Source organism: Corythoichthys intestinalis, chromosome 18 (genome assembly GCF_030265065.1).
Source record: "Corythoichthys intestinalis isolate RoL2023-P3 chromosome 18, ASM3026506v1, whole genome shotgun sequence".
Classification (NCBI taxonomy): domain Eukaryota; kingdom Metazoa; phylum Chordata; class Actinopteri; order Syngnathiformes; family Syngnathidae; genus Corythoichthys; species Corythoichthys intestinalis.
Window position 1 is genome coordinate 11,349,508 of NC_080412.1, and position 24,888 is coordinate 11,374,395.

A 24,888-nucleotide genomic window follows, 5' to 3' on the forward strand; every position below is an offset into this window, starting at 1 on the left:
CTCTCAATTTGAATGGATGTCTATTGCTGATAGTGCTGCAAGGATTAAACGATTAACTCAAGTAATTCGATTAGAGAAAAGATTCAAATTAAATTTTGCTACTTCGAGTATTCGTTTAATTAAAGTGGCGTTATCGATTTGGGTGGATACACTGCCCTCTAATGGCGACAGTGAATATGACACGCCTCATTTCACATGGCTGAATCCAGCTGCTCCCTGCTAAGACCAACATAAGCTAAGTTTTTGTTTGGGATTATGTTTTTTAATGCATTCGTAATTTAGTTTATAGGTATATCCGGCTGTTTTTTTGTGGGAATATGTGTTTGAACCATTTGTTAAGAGCATTGTAAAAAAAATTTTTTTTAAATAAAAAACATTTTATAGCATTTAAACTAGCGGACTTTTGCTATGTAAGTTAGCCACTTGTTCTTTGGTTGTACTAAGATCCCATTTATTTATTTATTTATTATTTTTTTTTACCGTTTGAGGCTCAGCTCAGGTATTTTAATTTTTTATGTTCCTTATCCGATTACTCGATTGTTCGAACTAACTAGTTCATCGATTAATCGACTACTAAAATAATCGATAGCTGCAGCCCTAACTGCTGACAATGCCAGGCAAATTCTGTTTTGGTCCGAATATAAGACGTGGTGTTTTTTGCATTGAAAGAAGGGGTCGTCTTATATTCGCGTTCTAGACATTATACCCATTCACGACGCTAGATGGCGCCAGATATCATTGAAGCGATTTTCTGTCATGACAGATCACAGCTACTTTCCCCATTCACGACGCTAGATGGCGCCAGATATCATTGAAGCGATGTTCTGTCATGACAGATCTCAGCTACTCTCAAGTTTAACCAGTTTGCATTATTTTTTTGCATTGTTTTTCCTGATTCAGATTTGTGTCAAGACTACAGTTACAGTTAGACTTCACTTTGATGGTTAATGCAGTTATTGCAATTTTGTTGTTTTATCACAATAGATTGGTTTATTTACATTTCAAAGACCAGAAGCCATTCATTTACGAATGTGATTGCACTTTAGTTTACATATTTAAATGTTCAGATATTAAGATTTGAATGAGACAAAATTACATGCTTTTTCTCTCAAATATATTGTTATAATCATTTGTTTCGGATGCACTGTAATTATTTTCCGTATAAAAATTAATTTGGTGTTCAACAAGTCTTTTTTTCAAGCATGACGTTTTGCCCGGACTACTTTTAATGCGGCACAACGTGCTGACATCTCGTGGGTACAGCAAAAAGAGAGACGCGGCAGACATTTGAGTTCAACCACGCATGAATATAGAGGTACCAACGAGGAAGTCGTGAAGCGAAGATAAAGGCACCAAGAAAAAGCAGAAAATGTCAAAAGTGTGGGAGCATTTCAAGCTGGAGACCAAGGCGAACACTGTAAGACAGCGCTTGCATAACACTACCCCCGCCCGGCCCTGACTACCAGCGGCCCCGCTGACACTTCGCCACTCCCGGCAGGACCCCGCGAACGATGACTGACCCTGAAACCCGGGCGCCACCGCACGACCCGCCCGTCTAGCCCCAGCTCCACCGAAGGCACCCCATTTACTCTGAAAGCGGAGGAGCGATAATCGGGACAATAAGTTAACGTAGCGGTAATAAATAATATTAACGGTACTGTACCTTGCTAACGTAACATTAGCCCTGCGGAGGGCTAAGTTTCTATTAATTTTGACTACTGTCGATGCGTGGCTAACGTGTTTTTCATACAGGCTTTATTCAATCTGTAAAAATACAGCGCCGTAAAGTGATGAGGGTGTAATATAAAATCTTAATAAAGCTAACTGTCAAATTTAGCTCGGTAGTCATTGATGGATAAAACACCAAGCAGCACCGGTGCCTAATGTGTTCCAGTACAGCGGGTATCATACATTTATTTTGAACACTGCAAAAACTCAAAATCCGATCAGGACTTACAATTTAGGCTTAAACTTAAAGCTTAACTACAACTTAAAAATAGCCTGACCCAAATGGAAATTCAATTGAAACGTGTGAAAAACATCAAACTTTTAAGTGATGTGTGTTCTCAAGCGTAATATATTTTTAAGCAAGAATTTTTTAAAAATAAAATCTTAGGTTTTTTGAGTGGAAGCAGTGAATTTGTTGTTTTTTTTCCTAGTCACATCTGAGATGCAATTGTTGGCTGTTTTCAACAATGTACATCTAAAATAAAGACATTGATTGTCTAAAAATGGTTCAATATGAGGTGACATGTCTTGTTTTCCGAAGTACAGTGATACCTCGGCTCACGAACGCTTAAGCTCACGAACTTTTCGCCTCAAGAACATTAAATTCGCGAGCATATAGTCTCTGCTGGCGAACTAGTTTTCGGCGGACGAACCAAGCCACGCGGTCGGACAGCGCCACGAGAAGCTGACGCACGCTCACGGCGTCCCAGTTCGTCCCCTCCCTTTCGTTGAGTGCGGACGTGGTTTGTGTTTGATAGACATTTTGGACCATATTGAGTGTACTTTTGCTATTATGGGACCGAAAAAGAGTTACATACAGTCCTTATGGAAGGTGACTCGTGTTACCAATTCGCCCTCGACTGGTAATTGGCGGTGCTTTCAGCCTTCCACCGTCGTGAGAAGTGGACCGGCGAGTCACGTTGGCTCGTTGTCGTCGGTTGTCTTCGGTGCGCCCGATGGCGGCTTGCATACAAACACCCAGAGGTGTCGGATGGCTTTTTGTGGGCGCTTTTATTAACAACCAAAAGCATGCGGGGGGCACAGCAGTGGAGTCTACGCTAACTGCGCACTTTGCCGGTAACACTCTCCTTCCAAACAGTAACTCCCTCCCTCCTCCTCCCACTCCTCCCACTCCCATACCATCGCAAAGGTAAATAAAACAACTTTATTATACAGTACAGTTTATTTCTTTAATTATAATACAATAGCACACTTATTATACATAAAATAAGGTATATTTTTGTGTAGTTTTAAGGCTTATTTAGTAGAAAATTATGTTTTATGGGGACCTGGGAACGGATTATTCTCATTTTAATGGTTTCTTATGGGAAATAAATGTTCGGAAGACGAACTTTTCGCCTCACGCACACTTTCTGGGAACCAATTATGTTCGTGAGCTGAGGTATCACTGTATATTTATAATTGCTCTTTACCTAAAAAATTATATGTTTTATCCGATTATTCGATGGAATTTTCAGTAGAATACTCGACTACTAAAATATTTGATAGCTGCAGCCCTAATATATACAATTGTAATTTAGACCTGATGTCCATATCCTGAAATCACAATATAGGCCGCGACCAAATGACTAAAAAATTTTCACTTGCGAACTCGAACACAACTTCATGATTAAACCTTGAAGTGGAAGTTTGTTGATGAAACACATATATTTCCTCGAGCATTTGTCATATCATATTTTTGGTAGACTCAAGGCCACAACAGAAAAATAGAGACTGGAGCATAACAGTGTGGCGGCCATAAGTCCATTCAAAGCAATTGTCCACGGTAGAAAGGGAGACTGAGGGTAGAGTCAAGCTCACCTCTGGGATCCATAAGGCACAGCTGACGTGGACCCACTTGGTTCCACTGCGGGTGGGCTTGAGGGCACCACCCCGCTTGGGGCACAGCAGACACTTGGGCTGTACGCCCAGGGCGCACGTCCGACAAAGCCAGTTGCCCTGCGGGACCTTTAGGATGCCATAACAGGCCTGAAAACCGAGACGGCGGTCAGCCGGCTAAGCATACGAGTTAATAACAAGTTGAAAACACAGCACCTGGTGCACACAGACGTTGCACTTGTCGCAAAAGACCATCTCATTGCCGTCCTCGCCCTCGGGCGAGCGGCACACATCGCAGACCACATCCTCGTCGTACTCGATGCCTAGGCCTTCCTCCGCCTCTATGGCCTGCCCCATCTTCTCCTCGCACACGCGCTCTAGCTCCACCAGGACGCGCTCCATCGTCAGCTCGTCCAGCTCAGGTAGCGCTGACGGGAGACACGATGACAGATGTCCACTTCAAGATACTTCAGTCACACATTGGCTAAATAATCATTCATTACCGTCAATGGCAGCTAATAAGTAAATAAAGACAAGCCCTAACACCTACCCATCTGCGCAAACTCGAGATTCACGAGTTCCAACCAGGCCACGTCTGTGTCGTCCAGGTCGTAACAGCTGTACACTTGGCCGGGGAGAGGCCTGGGGTCCTCGTCGCCCTCAAGGGACGTTCCAGATATTGACTCAGGGAGTAACCTGTGCAAAGAAAAGATGAACAATTAATTTATTTGCACTGCTTTTTTGAGTCATGATAGACATGCCACCAAATTAAACTGGCTAACCCTTTCAGTGCCATTGACGATGATAGATACATTCGTTTGTATCCCAGCTCAAATGTTCATTCGCCCCCTTCCAGTCAAAATGAATTGGACATCTAGTGCCGTCAATGGCAGTCATCGAGATAACATTTACTATTAAAGTGGATAATTTTGAGCCATTCTATCAATGCTATCCGCCATCAGAACAAAAATAATTGAATTATTTTCCATAAAAAGAACATGCGTATGACTCGTATCATGTTTACGTTATACACACACTCTCTTTCTCAACACAGACAGTTGCCAGAAAGAAAAATGACCACATGTTTTACTAACGCTCGAAACACTAAACACGCTGGAGCTGGAGTCTGTAACTTTTCTGTAGCCGAAGTATTTCCATATCAGCGATTTCATTTCCTTCCATGGGGGAAAAAGTTCAGGAGTTTCACCTCTTCCAGCCATCGTGTAGCACAGCGGACTCACTGACACTGAGCAACAACCGGTGGGGGAGGGTTGAGCTTTACAGCTGTAAGCGAGGGATTTCTCCATCCATTTTTTGGGAACATAAAAAAAATAGCTATTACATTAGGGACAGTATGGCAGAATTTTTTTGCGGTTTCGAAACCTTGACGTTTTCATACCACAGTATACCTTGAAACCGGTAATCGGCACATGTCTATTTCCAGCTATTCCAAATGAACATAGACAGACGAGCGCATATTGTAGCATCTACAAGGACAATGCCAACTTGGTGACAATACACACTCAGCAGGAAAAAGTACATTATTTTCAATTAATTATACCCACCTGGACGCTACGAACTGTATGGAAAGTTGTCGAGATATAAGCTTAATGCTAACTCGAACGCGAATGCTATGCTAACGCTACGAGTTACCTTTAGTGTGTGATGATCATTCAGCACAGACCTTTAAAGGCTAAAGCAACATAGTATATTCTCTCTGGCCAAGATAAGAAAACACATCTTACGATGTATGCAAGCCTTCATGGAGACTGGAGATGACACACTGGAGAGTCGGGGGCTAGCATGTCACATGAGTGACACAACCAGACACTGCTACGATGCAGACTAACTACACATGAATGTCACACAATGTGAACATGTGACGGAAACTAGTGCATTTTCATCTCATTCTCGTCTCGTCAGATAAAAACTGGCATTCGTCTCATTATGTTTTAGTCTCCCAAAACACTTTTTTAGTTTGTTATCGTCTCGTCGTTGCCATGAAAAAAATGTGTTTTCGTTGGCGTCATTGTTCACGAAAACAACACTGGTCTGAGGGGCTGAATTTTTAAAATAACAAAGAACAATTTTTTTTTAAAAAAAGGCCAGAGGCCTCCTTGAACCCTAAACGAGTGAAAGTGTGTCAAAGAGAGCGGTCGCAGGGGTGAGGCAGGGCAGGAAGTTCCTCCAGGCGCTGTCTGCTCTGCAGCTCTTCCAGACTGACACGTCTCCACGGTCAACAACAGCGGGAAATGGGGTCGGGAACTCTGTGTGACCCAGTGGGAGCCAGTAGCCCGCGACTGACATTTAAGTCATGTGACGCAACAATAACAACAAACTCACAGTGAGAAAATACACACAATAAACCACATCTATTCGTTTTAACTAATTTTTTGGTTTTTGTTGACACGTTGTTACCTCACTGGTAACCGCCTCATGATGCATTTTTAATCTTAAAACACTACACTGTAAAAAAATAATAAAAATAATGTAAAAAAAAATTTTTTTTTTAAACGTTGGCCATTTTAAAGAACGCGCTTCTCGCTTCCACAATGAGTTGCCACAGCAAATGTATGCAAGTTCAACGATAATTGAAACATTAGGGCCTTTGATCGTAGCGCTACTAATCTTCTCTGGCAAGCTACAAACCTGTCAATCATTGTTAACTTTTAAGTACCAAACGCAAGCTGGACAGTTTGACCACACTACTTAGCAGGAGGGAGGGTGAGCAGCTGTGGCACTGTACGAGTATGAAGCAGAAAAACATAAATACATTGATCCCTTGTTTCTCGCAGTTAATGAGGACCAGAACCTGCCGCGATAAGTGAAAAACCGCAAAGTAGCGCCCCCCATCCTTCTCCCCAAATTTTTAATATTTTTTTTTGTGCGTAGTCAATGTAGTTATTCAGATTTATCATTGGAAAGAGATACATATGAAACATTTTTTCACTTTTTTTTTTTTACCAAAGTATATTTAAAAAAAAAAACTTATCTCTATATATTTTTTAAGAAATGTTTTTAACCACTTCAAATGTGATAACTGTCCCACTGAATTTTTTAAAACTCATTTGCTCCCAAAAACGTATAAATGCGTTCTATTTTTAATTGTTTCAGTGTCCCAAAAATGTATTTATACATCTTTTACGTTATTTTTTCCACAAGAGACACCTCTAGGTTCTGATGCAACTTAGCTCCAAAGCACAATGCTCAAAATGCATTTTAAAGCAATAAAACTGGCCACTGGAGGGCAGTAGTGCATTTGGTAAGACCCGCAACCCGATTCAATGGAACGAACGGCTGGGTTGCATGGCCGAGGCGCCGGCGGAAGACGACCGAATGGACGACCAGTAGGATGTCCAGGACGCCAGGCGCGGGAAGTCCGAGCAGGACGACCGGGAGGACGTCTGGGATGCCAGGCAATGAACGACCAAGTGCAACGACCAGGAGGACGTCCAGGATGCCAGGCGACGGACCACTGAGCAGAACGACCGGGACCACCAGTGCAGTGGATGATGCCATTGAGTCCGTGATGCTCGCCGAGCAATGCCCGCACCATCGTGCTCGGCCGCTCGCGTCCCCCCCAACCCTCCAGTGTCCCGCGACTCAGCCGGAAACGCACACGGCCAAACCAGTTCCCACCAGGAACACATCATGCCCCACACAAGTTCTCCAGGCGAACTCCGCCTCGAGGCAGTGGTCACCACAAAAGAAAGACTAAAAAAAAATCCATCTTGATGAGACAGGCGTTGACGAGGGAAAAGCCCACCCCGTCTGCCGAGACATCCGCGGCCACAACAGCGCCATCTCCTAGCCCAACAGTCCAGTCATGTGCAAATAAATTGTTACTCTGCTATCAAAAGCTCTATTTGTCTTGTTGTTTATGTTATTTTGTAGAAGGAGAACATTATTCAGATGTTTGGGATGTACAAAAGCAAAAAATAGCTGTGTTAAAGTCAAAGTTATGTCTGAAATATATGCTTTTATAAAAAGCTCAATTTCTGTTTTTTCATCAGAAATTGGAAAATTGCTCAAACTAAGCTATTTTCTAATGCTGATTCCTAAAGAATGGAAAAAGATGTGAACTAACTTTTTTTCCTGCTGAAATCAGAGAGACTAATCTTTCTTTTGATGGGTTCCGTGTTTATATAGCGATAGAACAGAATTTTCTGTAGGCCTTACAAAATCAGTCAAAAGCCAGTAAAACGGCCGGGAGCGAAGGGGGTTGCACCGGTGAAAATGGCTGGGAGTGAATGAGTTAAACAAGAATAAAGTAGAAAAATACTTGTCTTTATTAAATGCTTCATTGAGTGAGTCCACTCAAATCTCAAACTGCTCACTTACACACAATGAGTTGCCACAGCAACTGTTTAACAAGCTAAATGATGATTGACGCATGCGGCGCTTTGAAGTTTTGGCTTCCATGTGTCTCTGGCGAGATCAAACCTTAACGTCCGTCAATCATCGTTAACTTTAATAAGCAACACCAGTGCACTGCCTGACCAAGAAATGCAGCAGGAGAGTGAGAGACTACGTAATTGGATCCCTATAAAATACTGCATTTATTTATTTATTTTTTAATTGGAAAAAAGATCTCCACTTAGATTCACATTCTCCATGTCTAAGCAGCTTAACAGGACAGGTAATAAAATAAAATAATAATTGATAACCAATTTTTCACATGGTCTATCAATAAAATTTACGAATAATTGATATCAACCCTGCCAGTTAAGAAGGACTGGATATTTTTTGCTGTCAATGGCAGTCAATGAGTTAAATGCTTCCCAAAATCAATCAGCCCAGTGAGTGACCATGGTCGTATTAAAAAGGGCATTTACAGCTTCTTTTATGAGATAAAATAAACAGACTGCTCTGATCTATTTCAGTACTAGATCATTATTAAATAACAAGGCAAATGGATACCTCACTCTGGGCACACACACACACACACACACACACGCACTGAGATGAGAGAATAGTCTGTTATGTAAGGTGCAAAAGCAGCTTGTGTGTATTCATGAGTGTGTTATTGTAGTGTTTGTGTATGTTTTGTTCTTTTACGCACTGAAGAGCACCATGAGAAAGAAGAAATGTGAAGTTTTCGATTCAATCTGTCACTTTTGTTGCTTCAATGACTCACCTCACACATAATCTTCACCAAGGCCATAGTTTCACATGCACACGTTACATAATTTGAAAAAGTTGTGTTTATCTCTATTGTACGCGCTGGCGGTTATTGAGAACAACCAGCAAAGGGAGCATCGCAGGAATCGTACATCGAGTCCTTAATGTCTGAATTTACATTTAATTCCTTGGCGGGCCATTGACATCCAATCCAGTTAGATTGGGAGGAGCGAATGAATGTTTTAGGGCTGCAGCTATTGATTATTTTACTCGTCGATTAATCGATGAACTAGTTAATTCGAATAATGGAGTAATCGTATAAAGAACATAAAGAATTAAAATACCTGAGCTGAGCCTCAAATGGTATCAAAAAATTAATGATATAAGTACAACAAAAGAACAATTGGCTAACTTACATAGCAAAAATCCACTAGCTTAAATGCTATAAAATGCTATAGATTATTATTATTATTTTTTTAAACAATGCTCTTAACAAATGTTTTAAACACATATTCCCACCAAAAACAGCTAAATATACCTGCAAACTAAGTTACGAATGTATTAAAAAAACATTAGCGCAAACAAAAACTTAGCTTAAATTTGTCTTAACAGGGAGCAGCTGGATTCAGCCATGTGAAATGTGTTATGACATATTCACTGTGGCCACTAGAGAGCAGTGTATCCACCCAAATCAATAAAACTAAATGCAAACACTTTCAAAATAAACCATTACAACTCCACTGGAATTAAACGAATATTCGAAGCAGCAAAATTTAATTTGAATCTTTTTTCTGATCGAATTACTCGAGTTAATTCATTAATCGTTGCAGCACTATAATGTGTGTTCATTTGCCCATTTCAGTCAAACTGGATTGGACATTTATAGCCATCAGTGGCAGTGAAAGATGAGTATTCACAGCCAGTCAGCCCCCCCTCCCCCAGTCAAATTGCATTGGATGTTTATCATGGTCAATAGCAGTGAATAAGTTAACAATTATACATTTAAAAAAAGCATTGGAGGAAATACATGAGCACATAATAATAATTTAAAAAATATTTTAAAAAAATAATTTGAAAAATACGACAAAAACTGGGAAAATCCTAAATTTAAAAAAAATCATGAAAAGATCTAAAATTTACGACAGAGGATTAGGAACGACTTTTATTTTCGTAGCAATAGTAAGAGAAAAAAGGCACACTATTAGTTTGAGGAAAAAAGTTGAAATGTTACTACAAGAATGACAGTCATTATTTCGTTGGGCAAATGTAGCTGAGTAAACTGCTATTTACTTTACGTAGCGCTTCGCCTCTGTTAAAATCCACAATATTGAAACATCTTGTTTTAGAATCCGTTTTACAAATAAGGAAATTCTTCATATTTTGACTCATTTACATCAAATCATTATCAACAGAATGATTTAAAATAAATGCTACCAACACTTCGTCTCAGCTCCCAGCTATGTAGTCGCTTTACGATGTAAGTTACGTATGAGCAAATTGGAATAATATGGTGCATCTCATGAGTCTATATTTCAAGAAACTGCTTCATAAATGAGGAAATCCTTTTATCGTTTGGCTCAGTACATTTACATTTACAGTACAAATTACAATTAATCGATGGCTTTATATTGATGCTTTGTCGTAGCTCCCAGCTAAGGTACATGTACGTAATGTGCGTGCCGGTTTACCCAATGTAATAATATGACTTTTTTTCTCGTAGTACCAGTACGACTTTAATATCGTAGTCGTGTTTTTTTTTTTCCGTTCTCTTTTATTTGGCTTTAATCCTCCGTCGTAAAAATTCATATTTTTGAAATGTATTATTTAATTTTTAAATATATACTTTTAAGAATATTCTATTTCCTTATCTTTTAAAAAAAACATTTTCATGATTTCTTTCATTTGGATGTTTTCATTTTTAGCTATACTTTTCCAATTTTAATTTTCTAGGTTTTTTTTTTTTTAAATTAATACTAGTTTTCTGTATTTACTGTAATTTTCAGACTATAAGCCACTACTTTTTTCCTTCATTTTGAATCCTGCTGTGTATAGTCCAGTGCGACATTTTTGTTGATTTATTTGGGTTAATAGGTAACACTTTATTTGACACTATAATGGGCATTACCGAATGCTTATGACAGATGTCATTAAGTGTCATCCGGCAAATTATGTCACTCACTCCATTCATGTCCAGCTCGGCTCTTTTACATCCATTCAAAAGTGAAATAATTAGCCGGTAACACTAAATGACATCCATAGACTTCATAATGTATTGACGTGACACATTCTCCATTCACTGCGTCACGCCTTCCCGAAGGGGGCCGTTCCACACTCCGCTTCATCTATTAGCTGTCGGTCACATGCAGCGATCTAACGCCGGATTTAGGTTGAAAAATTATGAAAGCTGTACTACAAACAGGTAGGATTGTCTCAGGAGTGATCTGTTCGAGGATTCAAGGTAATTATTACTGTATATTTTTCGTACCATGCATGCATTTTCAAGCACTGTGAAAAAAATTAATGTGAGACATTAGCTGCTACAGCACTGGCATTATACTTTGCAATATTTACGTAAAATAAATGCTACCTGCAAGTTTTTTTTTTTGCTTTTAACCAAGAATTGACTCTTTTACGTCCATATCTATAAAGAATTCAGAAAATTAAGCATTTATCCACAAGAATTTTCAACGGAAAAAGCTCTTTGTTTACATATGGCGGCCGCTAATTTCCTTACTGACTACCCTCATATTTCGCAATATTTACGTAAAATAAATGGTACCTGCATGTTTTTTTTTTTTTTTTTTGCTTTAAACCAAGAATCGAGACAGTTTTACGTCCATATCTATAAAGAATTCAGGGATTTAAGAATTTATTCACAAGAATTTTCAATGGAAAAAGCTCTTTGTCTGTGTTTCCACTCGGTCAGCTTTGACGGAGATAGGCCCCCTATGAATCGGCCCCGCGCCCCCGTGAATACATAGTAAGTCTATGTGACGTCTGTTATAAGCATTTATCAATGCTCATGACAGTGTCATATCATAATTATGTTTGTCTGGTCTACTGACAGTCTTATGGCGCCACTGTCAAATAAAGTGTTACCAAATACCATAACTAGCAATTAATGAAAGAACTGTGACAGTTACTGAAGAAATAATTAGCACAGAACACGAATTTTGATTGTTATTTACATCTGTAGCGCTGCAATGCATAACAGAAGGCATGTTGGACAACAACAGTGTTCACAGCAGGTGGCAGCAGAGGTTGACTGTCTCCCCCAAGGAAGCAGTGATGTCCATATGAAGCTTTTTGAAGCAATGAGACTTTAGAGCCAATTGGTTCGAAGCTTCATGGTGGTTCATTTGGTCTTATGACAGCCGTATGATGCCGCTTTTAAATAATGTTACCGGTTAATATCTTTTGGTGTAAATATCCCATTATACAGTGAGGACAGCTTATAGTCCAGTGTGGCTTATCTATGAACAAATGTCGTTTTCGTGTCAAATTTGGAGGGTGGCTGCTTATAATCGCCTTATAGTGCGAAAATTATGACATATATTCCTCAGCTGCTTTCTGTATATTTGCTAAATAAAAATTCAGGCATCAAAAGCAAAAGCGCATGCGCCCAAATGTGTTGTGGACACCGTGTGGATCATTTCAAGTCGCAATGTTTATTTCTATCTTGCAAGGTAGTGGGTGTTATCATGATTAACTGTGAGCAGGCCCACCTCTTACTTCCTTGTAAAACAATCATCTTTTGTCAACTTGGAAGTGTTGACATAAGAGACATTTTTTTCCAGCGTGGGCCGAGCTCGTCTGACTCTCCAGACGTTTTTGACACATGCACATGCACGAGCTTCTGAAAATTGATGAATTAAAAGGGTGTGTATTCAACAGTGGGGCTAACATCTGACAAGCTGGGAATAACATAAGGGAGTGTCAAGTGATGGATGTCAGACTGACAGAATTAACTCACTCGCTGCCACTGACGTCTACAAACTTAAATTCACAGTAAAAGGATGACACGTGATTAGACGTCTATAGTCGTCAATGGCACTGTAAGAGTTAAGGGAGGGAAAAAAAGGAAAATTTTACAACTTCAGCAAAGCACAAGCCAAAAAAAGCTCTTTTATGTGCTCTTATTAATTTATGGCTTCATTAAAAGTGCAGTGCAGACACACTGAAGCAAATAACAACCTTGCGAGCCAGTAAATCACACTGCAAAAAAAAATAAAAGTGAATGGTAAGAAGGAGGGCAATTAGAAGATGCCGCTGCCAGATGCAGACATGGCTTCAGAGGAAAGCTATGCACTAAAATGAAGAAAAATGGCATGAACATACCGAAAAAACAAAACGCAGCTTAACTCAACAAGAACTATAGTGGGCTAAATCCACTGAAGTTTATGTTTGCGGGAGAGTGATTTCACAGCATTATTGTCATGATATTTGTCATATTATCATTGTAACATTATGAGAATTTCAATGCATTATTGCATAAAAGTCATTACTAAGTCATGTTGATCAGTAAAAAAAAAACAGCAACAATAACCTTGTTAGCGTTATTAGGAAAAAAATATATTTTAAAACGGACTTTTCTTTCCTTTTTCTCGTATTCCAACTTAATTCTTACTGAGTTAAGTTCCTTGATATTATGATCTTCGTGTTGGAAAAAGATGACCCCCCCCCATTACACCCCTAATAGATTCTCACCAAATTCCAATAGTATTCATGCACCTATTTGAAACTTTTTAATTCTTTATAACCCGGCAGTCATTGAAAAGAAACAAAGCCCACAATTAAATTACAGACATCACAGAAAGATGAGCTGTTGGGAAAATATACTGGAAAATAGTTGATTAACGACATAAGTGTGTGTGTGTGTGTGTTATAATGTCATTCTTGGAATACCTCTCTGCCACAGTCTGGCTGAGAAAACGGCGCTTCCTCTTTCTTCCCCATAATCCCCCTTTTATACCCAAACCTTTCACACCATCACACTCTCCCTCTGTCTGTGTGTGTTTGTGTGTATGCCAACAGTTTTCTACTCCCACACCAGCGAGCAGACTCAGGCCTTGTGCACACGTAGCAGGACTTTTAAATAGAGTATTTTAGAAAAAAAAAAAATCTACATTCACAACATCTTGTTTAAAATATGCACATTTCATAACAGTTCTGGATAGGGCTGAACGATTAAGCGATTATATATCGAAATGGCAAACTGTCGACAGCGCAATGGTGTGGCAACGCAACGCTCCTATTCAGAGGTGGTTAGAGTATCCAAAAATGTAAGTTATCTCAAGTAAGAGGAGCGTTACTTCAAAATAAAAAAACTCAAGTAAATTAAAAGTAGTCATTAGAGCCGGGCGGTATACTGAAATTCTTCACGATGACCGACGTTATTTTGACCACGTCGTTAAATTCGGTAATTTAATAAAACAAGAAAATATAGTCTTTTCGTCCTGCTTTGACTCTGTGTTATTCGGCTATGTTCATTCCCCTTTAAGAAAGCAGTAGGTGTGCTTACGTCTGAAGTCACGTGGTTATCAGGAACTCAAACAAACTAAAGCCTGGTAGGCTAATGCTAGCGGCTAACGGTAGCGGCTATCGCTACAAGCAAACGTGATGGAGTCGGACTTAAGGGAGCTTCGCCAAACTTTCACCTGACATTAAGTAGACTCTTGGCTGCCTGCAAATGGGCTTTCACCCGCTTTCCTCCCTGGTTCTCACGATTTCAGGAAAGGGTGCCTTCTACTGGTAGCCAGACCACAGGCTAAGGCCAGTGACTAACGCTATAAAATGAACGTGATGGAGTCGGATAGCAGCTCTAACCTTGTCAAAACGGCTGAACCTAATGAGTGGATTGGGCACGGACTGCATCTAGCAATTAGTATGTCGCGTTATTTTGTATCTGTGTGTGTGTGATTTCTTTGATATCTTTCATTAGGGTAAAGCACTGAGCATAAATTATAATGCAACAGTGAAGCCTCTAATATGACCGTTAAATGGCCACAGCTATTTCTGCTTTTTCTGTATGTGCTTGCTTCATTGTGTGTCATTACTGCCATGACAAAATCTTAAATGTTTCATTGGCAAAAGAGCAATATACCTAAATTAAGTTAAATATATTAAATTGAAAGCTGGTAAATAAATCAACGAGAAACGGTTAATCTGTATTTCATGCAATGATTCAGATTTTCAAATGATATAACTGTCCGCTTGGGCAAATTTATCGTCATTTATCGTTATCGAGGTAAATCTGCTCAATTTACCGTGATACGTACTTTAGGCCACATCGCCCAGCCCTATTAGTCACCAAAAAATGTACTCAGGTACAAGTCAAAAAGTACTTGGTGAAAAGAATACCGTAATTACTCGAATATAACGCGCACTTTTTTTTCCCCAAAAATCAACTTGTAAACTCATGGTGCGCATTATAAACGGGTACATGGATGGAGACAGAAATATACATATATATATTACATACTGTATATATAAACCAATTTTTTTTTAATTGACACGGCCCCGTTGTGTTGAAGAAACGTATGGGGCGACCCGTTGCCGACCATTACGGTATGTGACGTCACCATTTTGTTTCGGTAATACTTCACTCTAATCGGCCGAATGATTTCGTCTGTGTTAAATTCTGCTTTTTTCGCTCTTCATAAAGCAAAGAATTTATTTTCATGAACTCATTTGAGTCAACGTTTATTGCAGCTCCGCAACTCTGACCATAACAAACGTAAGCACACAGACTTCCTGTGTCCGTCAACTATATCTGTCCCTTGAGGAAACTCAAACCCATATAACAATAGTTCCTATTGTTACTGTCGTGTTGACAGCAATGAGCTCTCACGGATTTCCGGCTTATGTTCTCACTTTCATTTTACCGTATCAATCCATGGAAGAAACATTTATTCATCATGATGAAACAAGCAAGTTATACAGCAGCCTTTAAAAGAAAAGTCACATCTGTTTTGTTTTCTCCTAGATTCTGCTAAGTTGGAGAAGTTGTCAAATCATATTATTACCGTAAATATTGTCAGTTTATGGTGGTTTATGGTTTTGAACTACCAATGTGCTATGCTTGTGCTGGGATTCACCAGTCAGTAAAATGACATTTCTGAATCTGTACACGAGCTCTGTTTTCTTGTATTCTTCTATTTATTGGTGCTAAAATTAGGGTGCGCGTTATAAACGGGTACAATAATTTTTCCTAGATTTTACAATTTGGGGTGCGCATTATACACGGGTGCGCCTTATATTCGGGAAATTACGGTACTTAAAGAGCATACGACAGGAGAAAAAAAGTCTTAAATGGCATTATTATGTGAATTAGAATCATATTTTGAGACGATTCGACTATATACAACAATTTAGCAAAGCGCAGATGACGAGAAATTAGTCTTTTAATCTGCCGGTTAGCCACGCCTACCATTATAGGGCTTTAGCGTCCCCAACAGGTGGATGACGTCAGCGGTAGACTGGGCTCATCGATTTTTACTATTCAGCCCATTGAGGGGGAATTATTCAGAATGAGGAAAACGCGACGACGAGAGCTGCAAAATGTCATTGTTTCTGTCTCTTTACTTCAATATTTTTACAGGATATTCTTTTTATTCAAGTATTTTCCCCGATTGCTAAATAAATGGCATGGTCATGACAAATAACAGTCTTGTGCTAAATGGAATATGAAATCATAAAAATGCATTTATTCAGGATGACATGGCAAAATTACTCCATAATGGTCAAAACTGTCGACTTCACCTTTACTGTCGCACCTCCCGAACGATATTTTATGACACCTAAATCGGACATATGTCATTTCCCTTCCCCTGCTTCGGAGAATGTAAACAAACCAAAAGGCGTGACAGCTAGCTGATATGCTAACCCGAACCGAGTGATCAAAGTCTTCGAAGCGGAAAATCACACATAACTAGCCTCAATTATTTGACATGACGACTGGGTTGTCGATTGTCTTCGCAGATCGGCAAACCGCCCGGCGGAGAGCAATTTACAGTTCGTTCCCCGGAGGAGGGTGACTGCAGTTGTTGTGCAGCTAACGTGCTGCTAATGTGCATGAGGAGGGCTTTTTACATGCCTATCAATGATCAAACGTAAGTAGTCCTTTATTTAAAGAAAGTTTGTAGTGTTTACTTTGTAATCGCTGTATTCGTATTTGACATAATACAAAACAAGATGTTTACTCACTTCCTCGTAAGTCCAATGGTCCCACAGTAGTAGGGCTTGGCCAATATCCACGGTGAATGGGAACCTTTTGAAACTCCAAAAAGGCGCATACGCCTCTCCCTCATACAGAATGATTTTTCTGCAGCCGTTTGGCTGGCGTGATGCGAAAAATAAACGTATTAATCCGCAAAATCAGCTTAATCCTTCGTCCTCATACACAACAGTACGCTGTAGCGTGAAGAGGACGTCTTCTACCGTACACATCACAGCGCCCTCCTCCTCAATGCAAGACCGAAGCCGGAAGCCACTCATTTTCATAGCACGGGATTAAAAAAACTAAATAAATATAGCGATCGCTTCCACACACATCCAAGCGGTCCATATCATTCAGGAGCATAAAATACCGCGTGTATTATGAAATAAACATGCTTTTTCGTGTCACATGCACTTTAAGTAATGAGTAACATTGTGAGTGATTGCTTACGGTGTTTTTTTTTTTTTTATCTATATGAACTGTTATTATTATACTTTGAAGAAGAAGAAGACTATAACCGATTACATAACCAAATGAAAAAAAAAAAAAGAGAGAATTCCAGCAAGTGACAAAAAAAATACTGAAATGAAGCATCATTCCTCGAAAGAGCATGACTGCCCTCCAGTGGAGAAAACATATTTCCGATTATGAAACTAAAATGATCATACCGCCGGTTTTCCGTGGTCAAATGGTGCCAAATAAAAACAGGGATATGTATATGGTGGAAAAAACAGACAAGACTGAAAAAGCAGTTTCTGCTCTTGCACTCCTCTTTAAAATAAACTGCTGTATTTTAAGAATTCTTGTGTTTGATAAAACAATATGTCTACATGCTGCCATAGAAGTTTCAAGGCGCATTAAGCCCCAAACTATTTTAAATTTGTCCGTTTTACCCTGGAAACCCTCATTTAAAGACACTGCGCAACCGCTTTTGTTTCAACCCAGCCATAAAAAGAAAGTCATTATATTTATTATTCGAAATATCTATCATTTGTAGCTTAGAATCATTAATTGATGTCTAATATTCAGTTTAAAAAAAAAAGGGTTTTAAAATTATTCACTCGCATATTTGAAACTTTTAAACAAATTAGGTCACAATGAAAAAAAATAGTGTCTGTAAATAGGTCACGGATATCCACCTCATAACAATCCTTTAATTCTATTTTTTTGTTACTGTGACATTTCCCCTGATACTTTAGATGATAAATAATCGATCCAAACAAAGAAAAATTGAAGAAAAAAAAGTTTAAAGGGTAAATATTTGAAAAAAAAAATCTCGACCACTCCTACATGTGTGCGATTTCTGCATCGTGACCCTTGTTATATTACCGTGTTTCACCCATAAAATCCCCCAAAAGTCCGGCTGTGGCCATTCACAGCTGTGTCTTGACACTCGGTGATACCTGCTACATGTTTTGTGTTTGTTTTTGGATCGAAATAAGGTAAGTACGCAATAATATCTCGTTAAAATCATGGTGTCTTTAATTATTATTTCTATTGTTTAAATATGCTCTCTCATACTCTCACCTCGAGTTAGGGTTTTGGGGTTTAAAAATTGTGCGTGTAAACAGTGGTACAGTGCCTTGCAAAAGTATTCGGCCCCCTTGAACCTTGCAACCTTTCGCCACATTTCAGGCTTCAAACATAAAGATATAAAATTTAAATTTTTTGTCAAGAATCAACAACAAGTGGGACACAATCGTGAAGTGGAACAACATTTATTGGATAATTTAAACTTTTTTAACAAATAAAAAACTGAAAAGTGGGGCGTGCAATATTATTCGGCCCCCTTGCGTTAATACTTTGTAGCACCACCTTTTGCTCCAATTACAGCTGCAAGTCGCTTGGGGTATGTTTCTATCAGTTTTGCACATCGAGAGACTGACATTCTTGCCCGTTCTTCCTTGCAAAACAGCTCGAGCTCAGTGAGGTTGGATGGAGAGTGTTTGTGAACAGCAGTCTTCAGCTCTTTCCACAGATTCTCGATTGGATTCAGGTCTGGACTTTGACTTGGCCATTCTAACACCTGGATACGTTTATTTTTTAACCATTCCATTGTAGATTTGGCTTTATGTTTTGGATCATTGTCCTGTTGGAAGATAAATCTCCGTCCCAGTCTCCAGGTCTTGTGCAGATACCAACAGGTTTTCTTCCAGAATATTCCTGTATTTGGCTGCATCCATCTTCCCGTCAATTTTAACCATCTTCCCTGTCCCTGCTGAAGAAAAGCAGGCCCAAACCATGATTTTGCCACCAGCATGTTTGACAGTGGGGATGGTGTGTTCAGGGTGATGAGCTGTGTTGCTTTTACGCCAAACATATCGTTTTGCATTGTGGCCAAAAAGTTCAATTTTAGTTTCATCTGACCAGAGAACCTTCTTCCACATGTTTTGTGTGTCTCCCAGGTGGCTTGTGGCAAACTTTAAACGAGACTTTTTATGGATATCTTTGAGAAATGGCTTTCTTCTTGCCACTCTTCCATAAAGGCCAGATTTGTGCAGTGTACGACTGATTGTTGTCCTATGGACAGACTCTCCCACCTCAGCTGTAGATCTCTGCAGTTCATCCAGAGTGATCATGGGCCTCTTGGCTGCATTTCTGATCAGTTTTCTCCTTGTTTGAGAAGAAAGTTTGGAAGGACGGCCGGGTCTTGGTAGATTTGCAGTGATCTGATGCTCTTTCCATTTCAATGTGATGGCTTGCACAGTGCTCCTTGAGATGTTTAAAGCTTGGGAAATCTTTTTGTATCCAAATCCGGCTTTAAACTTCTCCACAACAGTATATCGGACCTGCCTGGTGTGTTCCTTGGTTTTCATAATGCTCTCTGCACTTTAAACAGAACCCTGAGACTATCACAGAGCAGGTGCATTTATACGGAGACTTGATTACACACAGGGGGATTCTATTTATCATCATCGGTCATTTAGGACAACATTGGATCATTCAGAGATCCTCACTGAACTTCTGGAGTGAGTTTGCTGCACTGAAAGTAAAGGGGCCGAATAATATTGCACGCCCCACTTTTCAGTTTTTTATTTGTTAAAAAAGTTTAAATTATCCAATAAATGTTGTTCCACTTCACGATTGTGTCCCACTTGTTGTTGATTCTTGACAAAAAAATTAAATTTCATATCTTTATGTTTGAAGCCTGAAATGTGGCGAAAGGTTGCAAGATTCAAGGGGGCCGAATACTTTTGCAAGGCACTGTACCTCTACATACATATTTAATTAGTTCCAGGACCTGGTTTTTAAGTCGAAATGGTCGTATGTCAAGGGGGATTTTCCCATAAGAATAGATAATAATTCGATTAATTCCTTCCAATGCCCAAAAACCTACGCTAAATCCTTTATAAATATTGCTGGAACAATTACAAACAGCAAAACGAATTATAAATACAAATCGGAATAATAATAATGGCAATAATAATAATGTAACGAATATGGTTCTAATGTCGCAGTTGTGTTTTGCATGCGGTTCCTGAACGCACCGTGTGACTGACCAAAGAGTGAGAGAGGTGCGGTACTTTCTCTTTTCATGTTGTTGTTGGCGTCAGCTACAGCGGACAGTAGATGTGTTGAGTTGCGCAAGTTCTGAAATAAATGATTAAAAACTTCACAAAGCTGCCGACTTCTTTGCCGATGTTACAATAATCATAATTGTCACCTAAACTTATAAAGATTGGCAAATAGAGGTACGAGAAGAACCGTTGAGATCATAGACATATTACAGTCGTACAGGTTCACTGACACTCACACCAAGCTCATATTTTTCTATGATTTCCAGCTTAAAATCAATGGTAAGCATCAACTTGTTCCTTTTTTCACCACCTACACTAACCTTCTTGGAAAAAATGTTGATGTCTCTCACAAGAAAATCCCCCGTCCGTCTTACAGGAAAACAAGGAAAACAATAAAATTGCGATGCTGTCATGAATCGGCGTATTTTGAGCATGTCGTCAAATGACGAGACAAATTTTACGTTGGTTGTTGAAAGGATCGTATGTTGATGCGATTGTACTGTATGTTGAGGTACCACTGTATTTGTATATATCAAACTATAAATTGCTTTTTTTTTCAGTTTGGCCGGTCGTGCGACTTATACTGTACTCTGGAGCAACTTATATTTGAAATGATTAAAGGGACGAATGACAAAAAAATGACAACTCAAGCTACATAAATTTACGTTGAGCTGCCATTTTGTGTGCTCCACTGAGCCTGTTGTCATGGATATCAGCTCGGTTTATTAACACGGCTACTCTAGAGGAGCTGCAGCCTGTGCAAATAATGTTTGACAAAAGGGCGAAGAGGGAAACCAAAAAGGTGGGGAGGGGAGAATGCGGGCATCGTTTGGGCAAACAAGGCCGGCAGGAATGTTTTCATTCATATCTTTCGCTCGGCTAGTCGAGGAATGAGACAAAAAAGTGGGAGGAGTGGGCTGGAAGTACTGCAGCGTCCAGAGATGAAAGCACAGTAACAAGTGTGTGTTTGTATTCACGTTTGACGGTTATAGACGTCTAATCATGTGGCTCCATTCATTCTTTTGCTGTAAATTTACATTAGTTTATCACTATTACACGTCAAGTCGCTGCTAACTCTCCCAGTTCAAATGGATTGGACGCAAAGGCGTAGGTTTGGTCTCAACATTGGTAGGGACGATATAACAGCATAACCTGCATGTAACTGGGGACGGGACATTAATAAGACCAAAAAGATAATTGACCGGGGGTCAGGGCTACATTTCTCATTAATTGATAGGCTAAATGATCAATGCAAAATAAATCTACTGACTTGTACCAGCTTTCATGTGTATTGGTTCAGGTGATACAACGTTCGATTCAAATCTTTGTTTTCAAACACTACTAAAATATTTTGAAGTGCAAGCCCCTTTATTAAAAACAAAAAAACAAAAACAAAAACGGGGAGCTATCCAAACATGGGTCCATTTCTGGGGGACACTGGAGCTTTATTGTAATATTAATGTGATTTGGGAAAGAAATAATGAAAAAAAATCTGAGCTATCCAAGGAACCGATCTATCTGAGGCATACTAGATGACCTCTAGACACGAACCAAAGTACTCTCATGAAATTCTTTTCTCATGTCAGTTCATGTTCATATCAGTGTCTCCCTGAAGTTGACCAATTCTTAGATAGCTCTCCGTTTTGTTGTTGTTGTTGTTATATATATATATATATTTTTTTTGTTAATTAATAAAGGGACTGACACTCTCAAGCCACCACGTTGGATTACCATAATGCAAACAATGATCCAAATGAGGGACTGCTAGCTTGACGACATTTTTCCTTGTGGAGGCTGGCCTGACCGCAATAGTTTTTCAGGTTAGCAAGTTCACACAGTTTAATGTGATGCTAACTTTGATGTAGGGCTGTCCCAAACGACTAATTTTCTCCCGATTAGTCAGCCGACTATTTTTACGATTAGTCGACTAATCTAATAATTTTAAAAATATATATATTTTTTTGTTTGTTTACTAATTTAGCAATGAAGTTTTTGTTGACGCTTATCAATTCACAAAAACATATTGGAACACTTAAATTATTAAAGTACAAATAAACACGTAAATAACAATAATAAATCACAAATAAACAGTTCAAATGCTGATAGAATTAACTAGTGTAGCATCCCGATTGAAAAGATGGTCTCTTAAACTGATGGTTTACAACTTTTATTCCATCCTTGATGTAATCACACTGTAAGAGCTACGGTGCACACAAATAAAACAACACAATTAGAAATCAACGAAAACTTTTCACCTTTTTCCTTTTAAACCTTATTTATATATCAATGAATTGCCTATATGAATTGCCTATACCTTAACTTATTACCTTATCATTGACAATCTCTCCCTTGAGTGCAATCACTGTATATACTGTATATATTTATGACCTTTTAACCTTATATAATTTTCTATACCATAAAATAAACCATAACATGAAATAAACATTTCAGTTAGCATTAAGAACAATACTAATAGCACTTATAGGCCCGTTGTCAATGAAACATTATTATTTAGTAAGGCGACAGCACCCTCTGGTGTACAAAAAATGAAAAACAAAAAAAAAAAATTTACAAACGGTGACGGCGCTTGAGGTGTTTATTGACGGCCGACGTGCAACCAAGCTTGGCATTGAAGAGACAGGACAGAAGAGTGTACCCTCCTTTGTTTCTTTGAAATAAGTCAATGTTTTGGACACTCTGGTGCGCTTTTTTGGCTTTGTGCCGCTTTCCCCGCTTGCATACAGAGCATCCGACATTCTGAACTTTCCGCGCATGTATTTTTTTTAACCCTTCATTAACCGTCGACGGGATGTTGTGCTCGTCGACGGATTTACGTCATCGATGACGTCGACTATGTCGACTAATCGGGACAGCTCTACTTTGATGCAGGTCAGACTTTCAGTAGCAAAATTAGTGGTGTTTCCCCCACCACCACAACATTGGTGTCTTTTTACATTAATTACTAGAGGTGGGAATCTGGGGCACCTAACGATTCGATTATGATTCAGAGGCTACGACTCGATTAAAATTATTGATGCCCCATCCCCCACGGTTTTAATGCTTCGTAAATTACTTCCAAAATTGTTCAAAAAGCCTCTCAGGCTAAACCAAACTACTATTTCATTGTCAACTTAACAGTTCTAAACGATTAATAAAATACTCAAGTCCCCATTCTGTATCAGCAGCTTTAAACTACCGTTGAACCGTGAGCAACCGTTGTTGAAGTTGTCAAAATTGCCCTTGTTATTCCATCATTCACCTTCTGTCTACTTTCGACATGTGAACACATTTAAAGATGGATTCAAGTCAAGATTTTGCTGATTTCGGAGTATTTTAGATAAAAAGTTAATTAGGTTCGCTACCACAGAGCCTTACAGAAAAGTCTACTGCTTTAAGTAGCGGCTGTTTACTAACGCCGGCAAAATCTGTCATTGCGCATCTAGTTCTATATATATGTGATATCTACCCTAGCATTATGTGGCCATATGTTTGTAGCAACTAGTAACTGGGGGGTGTTTGTAGCGGCTGTCGACCGCAGGCAGGTATTATTGTTTTTTTATCTAGCGGCGTGAGTTGAACATATTTACTCTCGATCCATTCCTCATTGTGACCCGAAGACCGCGCTGACTGTATTTTAGGTCCGCTTTACCTGGTATAATTAAATAATCGGAATTTGGATGTTTTGTAAATCGTTCTTGAATCCTCCACGGCCGAATCGCGAACAATCTAAGCATCGGAAATTTCGCACGCCTCTATTAATTATAGTGGCTGCTGCTGGCCCCCAAAAAAACTTCTAATATCACTCCTCTTGGAAGGGGCGGAGGAGGCAGCATGTTGTCAACATAAACCTGTCAGGGTCGTGTGTCTGTGTGTCTGGGGTTCATGTCATCAGCCGATCAAACGTGCGTTTGAAGGGGAAAAAAATAGAGCAGCAAATTCAGCAAGTTAAAAGGGATAAATGTAAGTCTGAACATAATGAAAATTAATTCAATTAATAATGGTAGTGTCTATTATAGCCTTAAAACATATGGGAAGACGATCTCAATTCCTTATACAACTGGACTCATCATATAATGAAAATAAGGTTGCTTAAAAATTGGTGGGAACAATTGGAGCATCCTGAAAAGTTAGTAATGTTATGTCCCTACTGTCCCTATGTAAACCTACAATCTTGATTGGACGTCCATCACCGTCAATGGCAGCAAATGAGTTAAAAGACCATTCTGATACAATTCCTGGTCAAGATGATGTCACCCCACTCTCGCGTGTGTGTAAATTGCTTTTATGGTGCACTATTGGATGAGTATGAGTCATGCAGTTGTTCCAGGAAGACATACAATATGTACTATGTGTCAAGTACAGTCAAGTATAGTCGCTATGACGCACATACGTTTATACATTAACACTTCAGAGTCTTTGCCATCGCCACTTTGACAGTCAAAATGGATTGAACGCCTCGCGCTG

The 24,888-nt window shown here is 39.3% G+C and overlaps 1 protein-coding gene across 1 annotated transcript in view; it reads right to left on the reverse strand.

Moving 5' to 3' along the window:
- Positions 1–24,888, reverse strand: part of jade2 (jade family PHD finger 2) — a 122,356-nt gene that overhangs the window by 40,101 nt on the left and 57,367 nt on the right. The window contains exons 5-7 of the mRNA XM_057821972.1: positions 4,118–4,263; positions 3,784–3,995; positions 3,550–3,717 (exon numbers count right to left, since the gene is read on the reverse strand). Coding sequence (XP_057677955.1) covers positions 3,550–3,717; positions 3,784–3,995; positions 4,118–4,263 — 526 coding nt within the window. The remainder of the gene's footprint in view (positions 1–3,549; positions 3,718–3,783; positions 3,996–4,117; positions 4,264–24,888) is intronic.